Raw genomic sequence first — 14871 nt, 5'->3', positions numbered from 1 at the left:
GATCCCAGCCCCCCATCTGCCCATCCTCCCCTCCCTGGCAACCACAACTCCCTTCTCTTTGTCTGAGTCTGTTTCTTTTTCATAGATAAGTTCATTTGTATCGTTTGTTCTAGGTTCCACATATAAGTGATACCATACGGTATTTGTCTCTGTCTTTCTGACTTACTTCATTAGTATGAAAATCTCTAGGTCCCTCTATCTTGCCCCAATTGTTGAAGCCAGTATTTTTCAATGGTTAGTTTGTTGCATTCCTTTCCTTTTCAGATCAAGCTGTCTGACTTTGGTTTCTGTGCTCAAGTTTCCAAAGAGGTGCCAAAGAGGAAATCCTTGGTTGGTACACCCTACTGGATGGCACCCGAGGTGATTTCTAGGCTGCCATATGGGACAGAGGTAAGGAGGTGATGGTTGTTGCTGGGGAGTGGGCAGGGCCTGGCTGAGATGCAAGGGTTCTGAGCTCGTTAATGACCCCAGGAGACCAGCTTGATGACTTTTAACTCCACATTCGATTGCCATTCACTAGGCTTTTCACAGAGCAAGTTGTGGCAGAAGAGAGTCTGTCCACCCTTGGGGTGTCACGACAGCATTGATCGAACAGTATGCATAGGTCCCAAATGGGCAGTGGGGAAGAGGCACTCCACTCTCATCTAACCCCCAGGGCCAGTGCAACCTGAAAAGTGGCTGGAGACTCACAGACGAGCAGGTGTGTTCAGAGGATACAGGGCCAGAGAAAGCTCCACAGATTGGGGTGAATATTTGGGTGAGAAATAATGTTTTCCCATTGGAAAAAATTATATATGAATATTGAAACATATTTTAAAATATGGCACAATTTCTGTTTGTTCTGGAAAGGAAATAACCTCTCATAATCTATTTTGGTTGTTACTGACTTTTAAATTTTAAAAAATTGTCTTTTTTTACTGAATTATTCTTTAAATCCTACAATTTACAACTTTCAAAAAATTTCACACACATGATTCCATACAATCCCATAGTAACCTTCTGGGTTTTTTTAATTCTCCTGTCCCCTTATTGCCCCTCCCTCCTTCCCTCTTCCCACTTGTAACCATAAGTTTGTTCTCTATTAGTCTGGTTCTTTTTTGTTTTATTCACTGGTTTGTTGCATTTTTTAGATTCCACACATAAGTGATGTCATACATTTTTTAGATTCCACACATATTTGTCTTTCTCTATCTGACTTTCTTCACTTAACATAATACCTTCCAAGTCCATCTGTGTTATTGCAAATGGAAGCATTTCATTCCTTTTTATGACTAATATTCCATTGTATGTATACCCCGTCTTTTTGTATCCATGCATCTGTTGATGGACACTTGAGTTGCTCCCATACCTGCTCCTACTGTATTAAGGGACAAGGTTTGGATACATAAAATGAGGGGCAGAAGTGGAGGAGGGCTCTCGGGGGAGGGAACGGTGTGAATAAAGCTCTGAGACACGCACACACAAGGGAGGCAAGGAGCACGTTCGCCTGGGCACGGCGTTTCCGCACACCGTGGTGCGGGAGACAGTCTTAGAGTGGGGAGCAGAGGCAGGGTCGTGCACCAGTGAGCGGAGGACAGCGGCCGGACTGCCGGCGGACTCTCCTTCCCTGGTGTGCTGCCCTTGGATAAGTATGCCTCTTGCTTATGTCACCGTGGTCCCGAGAGCATCAGCTCTCAGTGGAGGTCACTTCTGGGCGAGAGCAGGAATGCAGCTCACCGATAAGAGGTGTAATGAGGGAGGAGGGAGCCGCCAGGGCCCGGGAATTTATAGCAGCTCTGGCACCTCATTGCCCTGACTTCCCATTCTTTAACCAGGAAGGATTGCTTGTCATCTCTTTCTTTCCTTTCCTCCAGTCCTGACAATGGTTTTACAGAATACAGTTTTGTGTACACTGCTTCAGAGTGATAAAACACAAAGGGAAAAACCTAAATACGGCAGCAAATAACTTAAAAAATCAACTTAATAAAAGAATCAGAATATATTGTGTTGTGCAGTGTAGCTCTTTGGAGTTTGTTATGAATATGCCAAAAACTTTTCTTATTTTTTTCTGGTTTAAATGTAATTTTCTTCTCTGTTTGTAACATAAAACTTTGAATGGCTTTCTCATCTGACCTGATAAAAAACAGGATTTTTTTAAAGGTTCTGAACTTCAGAGTAGTAAGACATTCACATGTACCTAACTGTCAGAATCTTCACTGAAGTTGCCTTTAAAAAGCAGGCGAAGACCAGTAGCAAACACTTGGTCACTCAACCGTTCAGCCGATAAATCTGAATTGTAGATTTTGAGAAGTTACAAATACCGTATGAATTTATGAATGAGTATGAATCTACTGGGTTCCCTGGCCATACTCAACCTTTCAGAAAGTTCTCTTTGCCTGAGATAATCACTGTGCCTAACAGGTGGACATCTGGTCCCTTGGGATCATGGTGATCGAGATGATTGATGGTGAGCCCCCCTACTTCAACGAGCCCCCCCTCCAGGCCATGCGGCGGATCCGGGACAGTTTACCTCCAAGAGTGAAGGACCTCCACAAGGTGAGAAGCAATATCCATTGCTGAAATTCCATATTGTTCTTTGATTTTTCCTTCTCTCTGAAATGTTAAAGACTGGCATATCACATCTGGGAGTAGATCCTGATTTCTAGGCATGGACCTTGTTTAGTTTTTTTAATTTACTTTTTAGTCACTTCTAAGTGCTCTATTAGCTTCTGCTGTACAGCATCACAAATCAGCTGTAAGTGTACATGTATCCTCTTCCTCTTGATCCTCCCTCCCACCCCCCACTCACCCTGCCAGGTCGTCACCGAGCACCAGGCTGAGCTCTCTGTGCTGCAGTAGCTTCTCGTAGCTGCCTGTTATGGAATTAGAGTTGTTGAGTTCAGATCTCTGCTCTTCTTGTTCACTCCCTTGGGCAAGTGAGTTTGCCCCTCCCTCTCTGAAGCTCCTCTGTGAAAGTGGGCACATGAGCTCCTCTCCCATGGGTGGTTGCCTCTCAGCACTTCTGCACTGGGAATTTAAGGCACGCTGGGGGTGTTCTAATGACCAGGACATCCCAGCTTAAAGCCCCACATTTCCTGACTCTCAGAGGGGTTGCATTCTAGTTGGGGAAGCAGATAACAAACTACACACAATGGATGATCAAAATAATTTTAGAGAGTAGTACATGCCAGGAAATGAATAAAACGCTGTGAGGTGATTGAGGCGGGCAGAAAGGAATTGGGAGATAGTTTTGGCTGAGTGTTGAAGGGAGTCCTGTCAAGGGACTGGAGCCTGATTGGCAAAAAGGAGCAAGTCATGCAAAGATCTGGGATAAAAACATCCCAGGTGTAGGGAGGAGCAGTTTGAAGACCTTCAGCCAGGGCAAAGTGAGCAAGGTGAAGGATGAGGCATGTCAGAGGGTGGACAGGGGCTAGATAGTACAGGGCAGTGAGCAACATGGTGAGGGAACCAGCGAGGGTCTTTCCTGGTTTCCAGGCGTCATCAAGCAGAGCCAAGCTCAGAAAAAAATGATGCTAAGTCAACAAACCACCACTATGCAGCCACCAGTGGGGCTGGGCTTGCTGAGAGAGCTGTTTCCACAGATTAGCACTAAAAATACCGACCATCCCACTACCCCCCAGATACTAAGAGGGAGAGAATTGTTTGTGACAGCATCCCCTCTCCCCTCATCCCTACACCTTAGGGAAGAGGCCCTGGAGAATCACTCATGTAGGCTGGGTGGACCTGCAACAAAGTGGGGAAGCTGCTTGAATTGAACAAAAGCGTGAAAATTTTACAACATTGGACAGTTTAAATAATGTGCTCTGCTCAATAGTGTCTGACTCTTTGTGACCCCCTGGATTGTAGCCCACCAGGCTCTTCTGTTCATGGGATTTCCCAGGCAAGAATACTGGAGTGGGTTGCCATACCCTCCTCCAGGGGACCTTCTTAACCCAGGGAACCTGGGTAGGAGTATGGAATATATAGGTGTGTGGGTATATGTGTGTGTGTGTGTGTGCATGCGTGTGTTTGTGTGTGTTTTAAAGAATTACTGTAAAACATATGCTTTTTATGTACTTGAATGTACATGAGATATACTGCAAAAAAGTAAATTAAAAGAAACTAAAGGACAAATGCTATCTGTTGTCACATTCCTTAGGGAAATTTGTTTCTCTTCAAGAAAGGAATTCCAGGAACTTCCCTGGCAGTCCAGTGGTTAAGACTTCCCTTCCAATGCAGGGGTTGTGGGTTTGATCCCTGACCTGTGAGCTAAGATCCTATAAGCCTTGAGGCCAGAAAAATAAAAAAGCATAAGGCAGAAGCAATATTGTAACCAATTCAATAAAGACTTGAAAACTGGTCCACATTAAAAAAAGTCTTAAAAAAAAAAAAAAAAGGGAATTGCACAAAGCCTAGATGGCTACGTGGTTAGAAAAATAAACAAATAAAACTCATTCCATGTTTATAACACTGCTCATCAAATGTGTGTGACCACCATCTGAACATAGTGGGTTCACCATAAGAGCTGCTGTCTCTTAATTAGTACGTATCTTTGTTGTACTGTCATTTACTCCTAGTATTTCAGGTTTGAAAACGATAAGGAAAACAGCATGTGTTAAGAAAGGCAATGCCTGCTTTTGCTCCCATGAGCTCTTTCTCTTCAAGCTGACTGTCCGGAATTTGGCCTTGTGGGCAGAAGGCTTTCCTGGGAGTTTGCTGGGAGGCCACTTGGGGGGCCTGGGTTGGGTCCCATCGTTAGTCCTCAGGAGGCCGTCCTCTGTCTCCGCAGGTCTCCTCAGTGCTGCGGGCGTTCCTAGACCTGATGCTGGTGCGGGAGCCCGCTCGGAGGGCCACAGCACAGGAGCTCCTCAGGCACCCGTTCCTGAAACTGGCGGGGCCGCCGTCCTGCATCGTTCCTCTCATGAGGCAATACCGGCATCACTGAGCGCAAGAGTCACAGAGGTGACGAAGCCAGATGAGGATGCGAGAACAGGTCGGGAGAATGCAGGGAACCGCAGAACATGCAGCAGGCCTGCGAGCCCAGACCAGCTGACTGATGACGACCGGCAGGGCTCGGCAGACCGGGGCGTCCTCTTGTGTCTTCAACAGGCATCTCTCCACTGACAGCTGGCACGCTCATTTGGGACATGGCTTTAATAAGTCATTATTATATTTTTCAGCCTTTCATCCAGCAAATCAGAAGGACTCAGTACAAACTCCGTTATGGTATATCCTAGCCACATGCAGGGTAATGCATAGGATTTTCTATATTGAAAGAATACTTTTCTGGCAAAAAAAAAAAGAAAGGAAAACAAAAAGCACTTTTTTCTTAATGGTAGCGGTGTAATGTATTTTGCAATGAATTTGTAATTTTTCTGTACGATAGTTTTGATAATTTATAGTACTTTGATGTCACGTAGCCATTGTATCAGTTGAAGTAATACCTGTTTACTAGCAAGAGTTTGAAAAAAGTCTTTCCTACTTTTTTATCCCTTTCAGAGAACCAACGATTCTTTAGGAACTTTGAATACTGAATGACTCTCAATCACCGTCAGCTTTAGTAGAATATCTTTCTTATCTTAACAAGTGTCTTATGTGATGGAAGAAGACTTAAGAGTGATGGTGATGGGGGTGGGTGCACATTTCATTTATCCAACCAAAAATAATGCAGTGAAATTTGAGCCACGGTATACCACCAAAAATATTCCTTGGGAGAAAACGAAATATTTTGAAAAACCACATTTTCCTTCAAACCTATTAGTAGTAGTAAACCATCTTTTGCACGGCAGTATGTTCCCCCAGTACCTTCTCTTAAATGAGTATGATGTCCCCTTGTGGCCAAATTTCCCCTCCAAGGAGCAATTTCAGTGCTAGGATGGTTTGATGTATCTGTGGGAGGTGCTGAACTCCATGTTCTGCCCCTGTGCCATCTTGATTCAGCACCCCAGTGCTAGGGTCATTTGGACTTCATTCCCCGAATTGAATGTTTCTAGAAGACTGTGAGAATTCTAGTCTCACAGAAGGAAAAGAGAACAGGGCAAGATGTTTGGTTTTGTTTGTCACTGTTTTGAAAGCTCTGTATGCTGGCACACCAAACTCTTGTCTGTGCTTCCCTTTGTACCGCAGTATTCATTGCTGTTGTTTCTGTACCGTGCTGGGAGTCTGGACTCTAGAGGATGCATTAGGAAAAGGGGATTTTTCCCAGGTGTGATCTGAATTCAGTTGTGACCATGTTACGTGTTTCTGACATAGGAGAGTTGTGCTGCTGACTAGATCTTCTTGAATGTTGATAAACATGAATGACTACTACAATACATTTTGTGTTGCTTGTTGGAAGAATTTGCATGTTAACTGTAGGCCAATATAGATTTGCCTTTAAAACTCTGGAAAAGCTACATAGTCATCATTAGTTTCTATTAATTCTGCATCAAACAAAAGCCATTTGTTACCAAACTGGAAAACCAGAGGCTTTTCTTAATGACTTCACATACTGTAACAAACATGAATTTAAAATTTTGAAAATGCTCTGGCTACTCTAAGCCTAACTAAGAATGTTTGTAATTAATAGGTTGCTAATTATTTATTATAGCTAAAAAGGAAAAAAAGGCATAAAATGACTTTCTACTGTTTAGATTTTCAGTTTTTCTCTAAACTGGAAATGCCTCATCATAAATAGGATCTATAATTTTTTTTCATAAAACACAACACACTCAATGTTTTATGTAAAATATTAAAATATTAATATAAGGCTGTAAGAATGAAAATAATCTAAATCCAGAAAATGGCAGATATGGGAGAGATTGTATTCATTTAACCAGGACTATGTAGAAGTAGAAAGGAAGCAAAAAGAAAATCTTTTTTTAACCAGAGCAAATATTAAAAACCATTGCAGAAAATAGTGGATTTTGGATTCCAAACATTTTCGACAGTGTAATGGAGATTTTTCTGTAATTTTCTTATCACTGGGTCTTTTTTAAAGTCTTCATTGAGTTTACCAAAAGTTACTGTAGCTTAAAAGGTTTTGTGAGCATTAACTATTGGCAGAAACTGCTCTTGCAAATAAAAATAAATGTTTGCCTTTTTTTCCACTGTGTCATTGGAAACTCGAGTGATTTCCTGAATTTGTTTCTTGAGTGACAAGAATGATGTCTTTATGACCTTGGGGAATGCAAATGAGTTGCTATAAAATTATATGTAATATCACATTGACATGAACCACAGATAAAAATTCCTATCCCCAGAGGTTACAAACATTGTAAGACAAGAATGCAGATACTACTATGAAGAAAAAAAATTTAATCCTGGAAGGCCAAATTCAAGGAAAGCTAGATTCATGGCCAAAGATTCCTACTCTACCTCTCTTGTTCCAAAGATGCTGGACTGATCTGAATGTTTTTACCCACAAAAGATATAGTCAGGAGGTTGTTCTGGATCAGAGAAGCTCTCTGGGAGACTGAAAGCGAGTGCTGGGACACCTGCTCCACTTGGTGACAGGGGAGATGTTAACGTTTATCCCATGAAGTTGGGAGGGATGCTGATACATATAGAGTTCATTTCTCATCTGGAAGTTTCAGAAAGTGAAAACCCCAGGACATACGTAGCCTGAGGCTCAGGATGAGACCTCTGGATAGTATATATTGTGTGCCTGGGAAGAGAAAGATGGAAGCAACCTTCCCCAGGCAGGTCCCTGAAGCCCTACGCGGGCATAGAAGACACCCATTTCCTCTGGCTCTGATGGTGCATGGAAAGGGAGCAGGGAGCATCAGTCAGTTCAGTTCAGTTCAGTCGCTCAGTTGTGTCTGACTCTTTGTGACCCCATGAATCGCAGCACACCAGGCCTCCCTGTCCATCACCATCTCCTGGAGTTCACTCAGACTCATGTCCATCGAGTCAGTGATGCCATCCAGCCATCTCATCCTGTCATCCCCTTCTCCTCCTGCCCCCAATCCCTCCCAGCATCAGAGTCTTTTCCAATGAGTCAACTCTTCACATGAGGTGGCCAAAGTATTGGAGTTTCAGCTTTCGCATCATTCCTTCCAAAGAAATCCCAGGGCTGATATCCTTCAGAATGGACTGGTTGGATCTCCTTGTAGTCCAAGGGACTCTCAAGAGTCTTCTCCAACACCACAGTTCAAAAGCATCAGTTCTTCAGTGCTCAGCTTTCTTCACACTCCAACTCTCACATCCATACATGACCACTGGAAAAACCATAGCCTTGACTAGACGGACATTTGTTGGCAAAGTAATGTCTCTGCTTTTCAATATGCTGTCTAGGTTGGTTGTACCTTTTCTTCCAAGGAGTAAGCGTCTTCTAATTTCATAGCTGCAATCACCATCTGCAGTGATTTTGGAGCCCCAAAAAATAAAGTCTGACACTGTTTCCACTGTTTCCCCATCTACTTGCCATGAAGTGAAGGGACCAGATGCCATGATCTTCGTTTTCTGAATGTTGAGCTTTAAGCCAACTTTTTCACTCTCCTCTTTCACCTTTATCAAGAGGCTTTTGAGTTCCTCTTCACTTTCTGCCATAAGGTATGTCATCTGCATATCTGAGGTTATTGATATTTCTCCCAGCAATCTTGATTCCAGCTTGGCAAGCGCTTAATTAAGAAATGGGATGGTGCCCAACTTGGCGAGGGCATTGGAGGCATGCACCATGGGAGAATCAAAGAGAAATACAGCTGCTTTTCCTTGCTTCCCCATTTTTTGTTGTTTGTTTTTTGACTGTGTTGTCTTCGTTGCCACGCATGGGCTCCCTCTAGTTGAGGCTAGCGGGGCTGCTCTTTAGGGGCAGGGCACAGGCTTCTCGTTGTGGTGGCCTCCGCAGTTGCAGCATGCAGGAGTAGTTGCAGCTTGCAGGCTCTGGAGCATGGCCTGAATAGCTGTGGCATGTGGGCTTAGTTGCCCCATGGCGTGTGGAATCATCCTGGACTGGGGATCGAACCTGTGTCCCTGTACTGGCAATTGGGTTCTCAATCACTGGATGACCAGGGAAGGCCACGGCTGCTTTTCTACAGTGTACAGGAGTTGGGAAGGACCTGAATATTACTCTAAAACCACATATATCATCCATACCATGACCACTCCAAAAGCAGAGGCTGTCTTCAGTTGGACACGAATGAGATTCAGGCATCTCACCTTCCTCCAACAGCATCTCCAGGCAGCTGATTGCAGCCAGCTGGGTTACTGAACGCCCCCCTCCTGATGGCTCCCCATAAGTTTGAGCCAGGAGTTTGTAAGAGATTTGATTTGGGGGAGGGACTCAGAAGAAAGAAAGAACAAGAAAGTGCACCGTGTTTCCTGACACTACCTATGCCCTGCTACTTCTGTCTCTTTCTCCGATGCAAGCTTAGCCCGAGCAAAGGAAAGGGGGGTTATTTTGAATTCGAATGAGATTGTCTTCTTTAATGGCTTAGACAGATAGAATCAGGCTGAATTATTGTTGTGTTCCCTATATCCACTGGGAAGAACACACTCAGTAGCGATTACTGGAAAAATAAAATCATTCCATGAAGTTATCAATTCAGTGAGTTCAGACTCTGGTCAAAACGATCCAGTGACTATCACTGGGTCATCAAAGAAACGGTAATGGGATTTCAGGCAGAGAGAAGATGGATTTGGTCTGAAGCAGGTACAAAACGTACAAGCAGGAGCAGTTCTGTGAGAGGGAGATGAAATAGCACTTGTCCAGATTGTGCAGCAAACCTGTCAACAGAAGTCTTGAAATGTGTATACCCTGAATCAAGAGAATAGATGACCTCTGCATGGATTCTGACAGAAGGAGAATCTAAGGCAAAGACCCACATACAACTACTTCCTGAGAGATGACCCCAGGAAGCTCACTGGACATGGCGGAGTGTGGAGATGAGACCAAGAGGGACAGAGGTTTGAAAAACGGGTGTGTATTGATGAATAGTCACTCCTACGGGTGCCTGGGGCTCTGTCGCGCCGGAGACCTTCTGGGAGAGATGCTCCAGAATCATCTTTCTAGGAGCAAGGAGGCTAAGAGTATTTATGCACCATCTCCTATTCCTCGCTGCTTGAGAGCTGCTTCTAGGGCATCATCCCCCAGAATTTCCATCTTGCCCTGTATAAGGAGAAAGCTTGTTCCCTCTGACAAACAGGGAGGGAGACGCAGAAAGCCATAGGCATGTGTAAGCTCCAGGAAGGGCCAAGGGAATGTGGGTGCAACCCTGCCAACATCTGGCATAAATAGATCTGATGAAGGAGGAAAAGGGGACTTGAGAAAGTTGAAGGGTTCCTGATTTCCGGGTCAAAATACACTATTTTAAAAGCAAAGAGATTCCTTATCCTGAAAGTTTTACCCACATGGCAAATGCTTTGATGTTTATGCCCCATCATCATTGACAGCATTTTGAAAAAAATTAAAGGCAGAAAGTATGGCAAGGTCATGTACAGTCCACCTTAATGGAGCCTAACCAAGTCCCAACTGCTTGGTTGATGACGGTACATGAATCATACCTGAATAGACCACACACACACACACACACACACCCTGTTCAGCTTCATAAGGGCAGGGATTTTTGCCCATTTTGTTTACTAATGTGTCCCCAACACCCAGATCAGGGTCTACAAAACACAGGACTAGTGCTAACAAATAATTGTCATTTCATTTGTCACATGAGCCTTTGTAACTCCTTCCCCAGCAGACAGTCTGACAGGATCTGTCACTTTATTTATTTATGTATTTATTTTTACTGAAGTAGAGTTGATTTGCAACATGTGGCAATCTCTGCTATATAGCAAAGTGACTCAGTTTATACTTACATGCACTCTTTTTGAAATGATAACTTAAGTAGCCATCAGCCCTGGAGTTCTTAACCTAATTTTGTTCCTCTTGGCTGTTTGAGGCCTAAGGACTCCTCAGGAAAATGTTTTAAAGTGAATAAAATACATAGGCTCACAAAGTAAATCAATTAAATACAGTTATAAAAACATATTTTTGTTGTCATGGTTATAATGTATTAAATAACAAGATTTGTGATGGGTCTAATAACTACTATAGTTTCAAACAAGAAATATAAATGATTTTTGGATGCATCTCCAATGAGTGTAACATGGTGATTTCTGCAGAAGACACATACCCAGGTGGTGCTTATGTATGTTCATAATTGAAGGAAATGCTACCCTTCATTTAAGGCTAGTAAAACTGGAAGAAGCACAAGTTGGAATCAAGATTGCCGGGAGAAATATCAATAACCTCAGATATGCAGGTGACACCACCCTTATGGCAGAAAGTGAAGAGGAACTAAAAAGCCTCTTGATGAAAGTGAAAGAGGAGAGTGAAAAAGTTGGCTTAAAGCTCAACATTCAGAAAATGAAGATCATGGCATCTGGTCCCATCACTTTATGGGAAATAGATGGGGAAACAGTGGAAACAGTGTCAGACTTTATTTTTTTGGTCTCCAAAATCACTGTAGATGGTGATGAAATTAAAAGATGCTTACTCCTTGGAAGAAAAGTTAAGACCAACCTAGATAGCATATTCAAAAGCAGAGACGTTGCTTTGCCAACAAAGGTCCGTCTAGTCAAGGCTATGGTTTTTCCAGTGGTCATGTATGGATGTGAGAGTTGGACTGTGAAGAAAGCTGAGTGTCAAAGAATTGGTGCTTTTGAATTATGGTGTTGGAGAAGACTCTTGAGAGTCCCTTGGACTGCAAGGAGATCCAACCAGTCCATTCTGAAGGAGATCAGCCCTGGGATTTCTTTGGAAGGAATGATGCTAAAGCTGAAACTCCAGTACTTTGGCCACCTCATGCGAAGAGTTGACTCATTGGAAAAGACTCTGATGCTGGGAGGGATTGGGGGCAGAAGGAAAAGGGGACGACAGAGGATGAGATGGCTGGATGGCATCTCTGGACGTGAGTCTGAGAGACTCTGGGAGTTGGTGATGGACAGGGAGGCCTGGTGTGCTGCGATTCATGGGGTCGCAAAGAGTCGGACATGACTGAGCAACTGAACTGAACTGAACTGAAAACTAGAAGTGCAATTTTCTTTCTCATGTAAGTTCATGGACCCTGACTATCTCCCCCAAACTGACAACCTCCTGAGCCTCTGGGCTGGGAGTGGAGAGAATCCCTGCATAGGAACATTCTCTGAATCCAAAATAAACAGACATAGAACACTGGATGCCAGGTTAAAGAAACAAAACAAAACCCTGTATTGGTCCTTTGGGGTCATTTGTGAATGTGTATAGCTGGTAAAATTTGTACACTCATGTTAAGAAGGATGCTACAAGAATGTCATTGCATGTAAGCTCAGCCGTGTCCAACTCTTTGTGACCCCATGGTTGCAGCCCGCCGGGCTACTCTGTCCACAGGATTTTTTAGGTAAGGATACTGAGTGGGTTGCCATTTCTTCCAACAGGAGATCTTCCTGATCCAGGGATCAAACCCGAGTTTCCTGGGTGTCCTGCATTGGCAGGCAGATTCTTTACTACTGAGCCACCTGGGAAGCCCAGTGGAGCATTCTCAGTGCGCTTCAGTTCAGTTCAGTTGCTCAGTCGTGTCTGACTCTTTGCAACCCCATGAATCGCACCACGCCAGACCTCCCTGTCCATCACCAACTCCTGGAGTTTACCCAAACTCATGTCCATCGAGTTGGTGATGCCATCCAGCCATCTCATCCTCTGTCATCCCCTTCTCCTCCTGCCTCCAATCCCTCCCAGCATCAGGGTCTTTTCCAATGAGTCAACTCTTCCTATTAGGTGGCCAAAGTATTGGAGTTTCAGCTTCAGCATCAGTCCTTCTAATGAATACCCAGGACTGGTCTCCTTTAGGATGGACTGGTTGGATCACCTTGCAGTCCAAGGGACTCTCAAGAGTCTTCTCCAGCACCACAGATCAAAAGAATCGATTCTTTGGCAATCAGCTTTCTTCATAGTCCAATTTTCACATCCATACATGACCACTGGAAAAACCATAGTCTTGACTAGATGGACCTTTGTTGGTAAAGTAATGTCTCTGCTTTTCAACATGCTATCTAGGTTGGTCATAACTTTCCTTCCAAGGAGTAAGTGTCTTTTAATTTCATGGCTGCAATCACCATCTGCAGTGATTTTGGAGCCCAGAAAAGTAAAATCAGCCAATGTTTCCACTGTTTCCCCATCTATTTCCCATGAAGTGAAGGGACCAGATGCCATGATCTTAGTTTTCTGAAAGCTGAGCTTCAAGCCAACTTTTTCACTCTCCTTTTTCACTTTCCTCAAGAGGAATTTTAGTTCCTCTTCACTTTCTGCCATAAGGGTGGTGTCATCTGCATATCTGAGGTTATTGATATTTCTCCTGGCAATCTTGATTCCAACTTGTGCTTCTTCCAGCCCAGCGTTTCTCATGATGTACTCTGCATGTAAGTTAAATAAGCAGGGTGACAATATACAGCCTTGACGTACTCCTTTTCTTATTTGGAACCAGTCTGTTGTTCCATGTCCAGTTCTAACTGCTGCTTCCTGACCTGCATATAGGTTTCTCAAGAGGCAGGTCAGGTGGTCTGGTATTCCCATCTCTTTCAGAATTTTCCACAGTTTATTGTGATCCACACAGTCAAAGGCTTTGGCATAGTCAATAAAGCAGAAATAGATGTTTTTCTGGAACTCTCTTGCTTTTTCAATGATCCAGCGAATGTTGGCAATTTGATCTCTGGTTCCTCTGCCTTTTCTAAAACCAGCTTGAACATCTGGAAATTCATGGTTCACCTATTGCTAAAGCCTGGCTTGGAGAATTTTTAGCATTACTTTACTAGCATGTGAGATGAGTGCAATTGTGCGGTAGTTTGAGCATTCTTTGGCATTGCCTTTCTTTGGGATTGGAATGAAAACTGACCTTTTCCAGTCCTGTGGCCACTGCTGAGTTTTCCAAATGTGCTGGCATATTGAGTGCAGCACTTTCACAGCATCATCTTTCAGAATTTGAAATGGCTCAACTGGAATTCCATCACCTCCACTAGCTTTGCTCGTAGTGATGCTTTCTAAGGCCCATTTGACTTCACATTCCTGGATATCTGGCTCCAGGTGAGTGATCACACCATCATGATTATCTGGATCATGAAGCTCTTTTTCGTACAGTTCTTCTCTGTATTCTTGCCACCTCTTCTTAATATCTTCTGCTTCTATTAGGTCCATACTATTTCTGTCCTTTATCAAGCCCATCTTTGCATGAAATATTCCCTTGGTATCTCTAATTTTCTTGAAGAGATCTCTAGTCTTTCCCATCCTGTTGTTTTCCTCTATTTCTTTGCATTGATCACTGAGGAAGGTTTTCTTATCTCTCCTTGCTACTCTTTGGAACTCTGCATTCAGATGCTTATATCTTTCCTTTTCTCCTTTGCTTTTCACTTCTCTTCTTTTCACAGCTATTTGTAAAGCGTCCTCAGACAGCCATTTTGCTTTTTTCCATTTCTTTTCCATGGGGATGGTCTTGATCCCTGTCTCCTGTACAATGTCACAAACCTCTGTCCATAGTTCATCAGGCACTCTGTCTATCAGATCTAGTCCCTTAAATCTATTTCTCACTTCCACTGTATAATCATAAGGGACTTGATTTAGGTCATACCTGAATGGTCTAGTGGTTTTCCCTACTTTCTTCAATTTAAGTCTGAATTTGGCAATAAGGAGTTCCTGATCTGAGCCACAGTCAGCTCCTGGCCTTGTTTTTGCTGACTGTATAGAGCTTCTCCATCTTTGACTACAAAGAATATAATCAATCTGATTTCGGTGTTGACCATCTGGTGATGTCCTTGTATAGAGTCTTCTCTTGTGTTGTTAGAAGGTGTTTGCTATGACCAGTGCGTTCTCTTGGCAAAACTCTATTAGCCTTTGCCCTGCTTCATTCTGTACTCCAAGGCCAAATTTGCCTGTTACTCCAGGTGTTTCTT

General features: G+C 43.4%; 1 protein-coding gene across 3 annotated transcripts in view; it reads left to right on the top strand.

The window, feature by feature from the left end:
* The window catches only part of PAK5 (p21 (RAC1) activated kinase 5), a 424652-nt gene extending 417570 nt beyond the window's left edge, over positions 1-7082 (top strand). For 2 of the 3 annotated variants that reach the window (XM_059892554.1, XM_059892555.1), the window contains 3 exons: positions 265-390; positions 2401-2535; positions 4769-7061. In XM_059892554.1, the coding sequence (XP_059748537.1) occupies positions 265-390; positions 2401-2535; positions 4769-4924 (417 nt within the window). In that variant the 3' untranslated portion in view covers positions 4925-7061. 3 annotated transcript variants of the gene reach the window in all.
* The last annotated feature ends 7789 nt before the right edge of the window (positions 7083-14871 follow it).

The sequence above is a fragment of the Bos taurus genome, chromosome 13 (genome assembly GCF_002263795.3).
Source record: "Bos taurus isolate L1 Dominette 01449 registration number 42190680 breed Hereford chromosome 13, ARS-UCD2.0, whole genome shotgun sequence".
Classification (NCBI taxonomy): domain Eukaryota; kingdom Metazoa; phylum Chordata; class Mammalia; order Artiodactyla; family Bovidae; genus Bos; species Bos taurus.
Note: the sequence above shows the minus strand (reverse complement) of the source record. Positions and strands in the feature narration are given on the sequence as shown.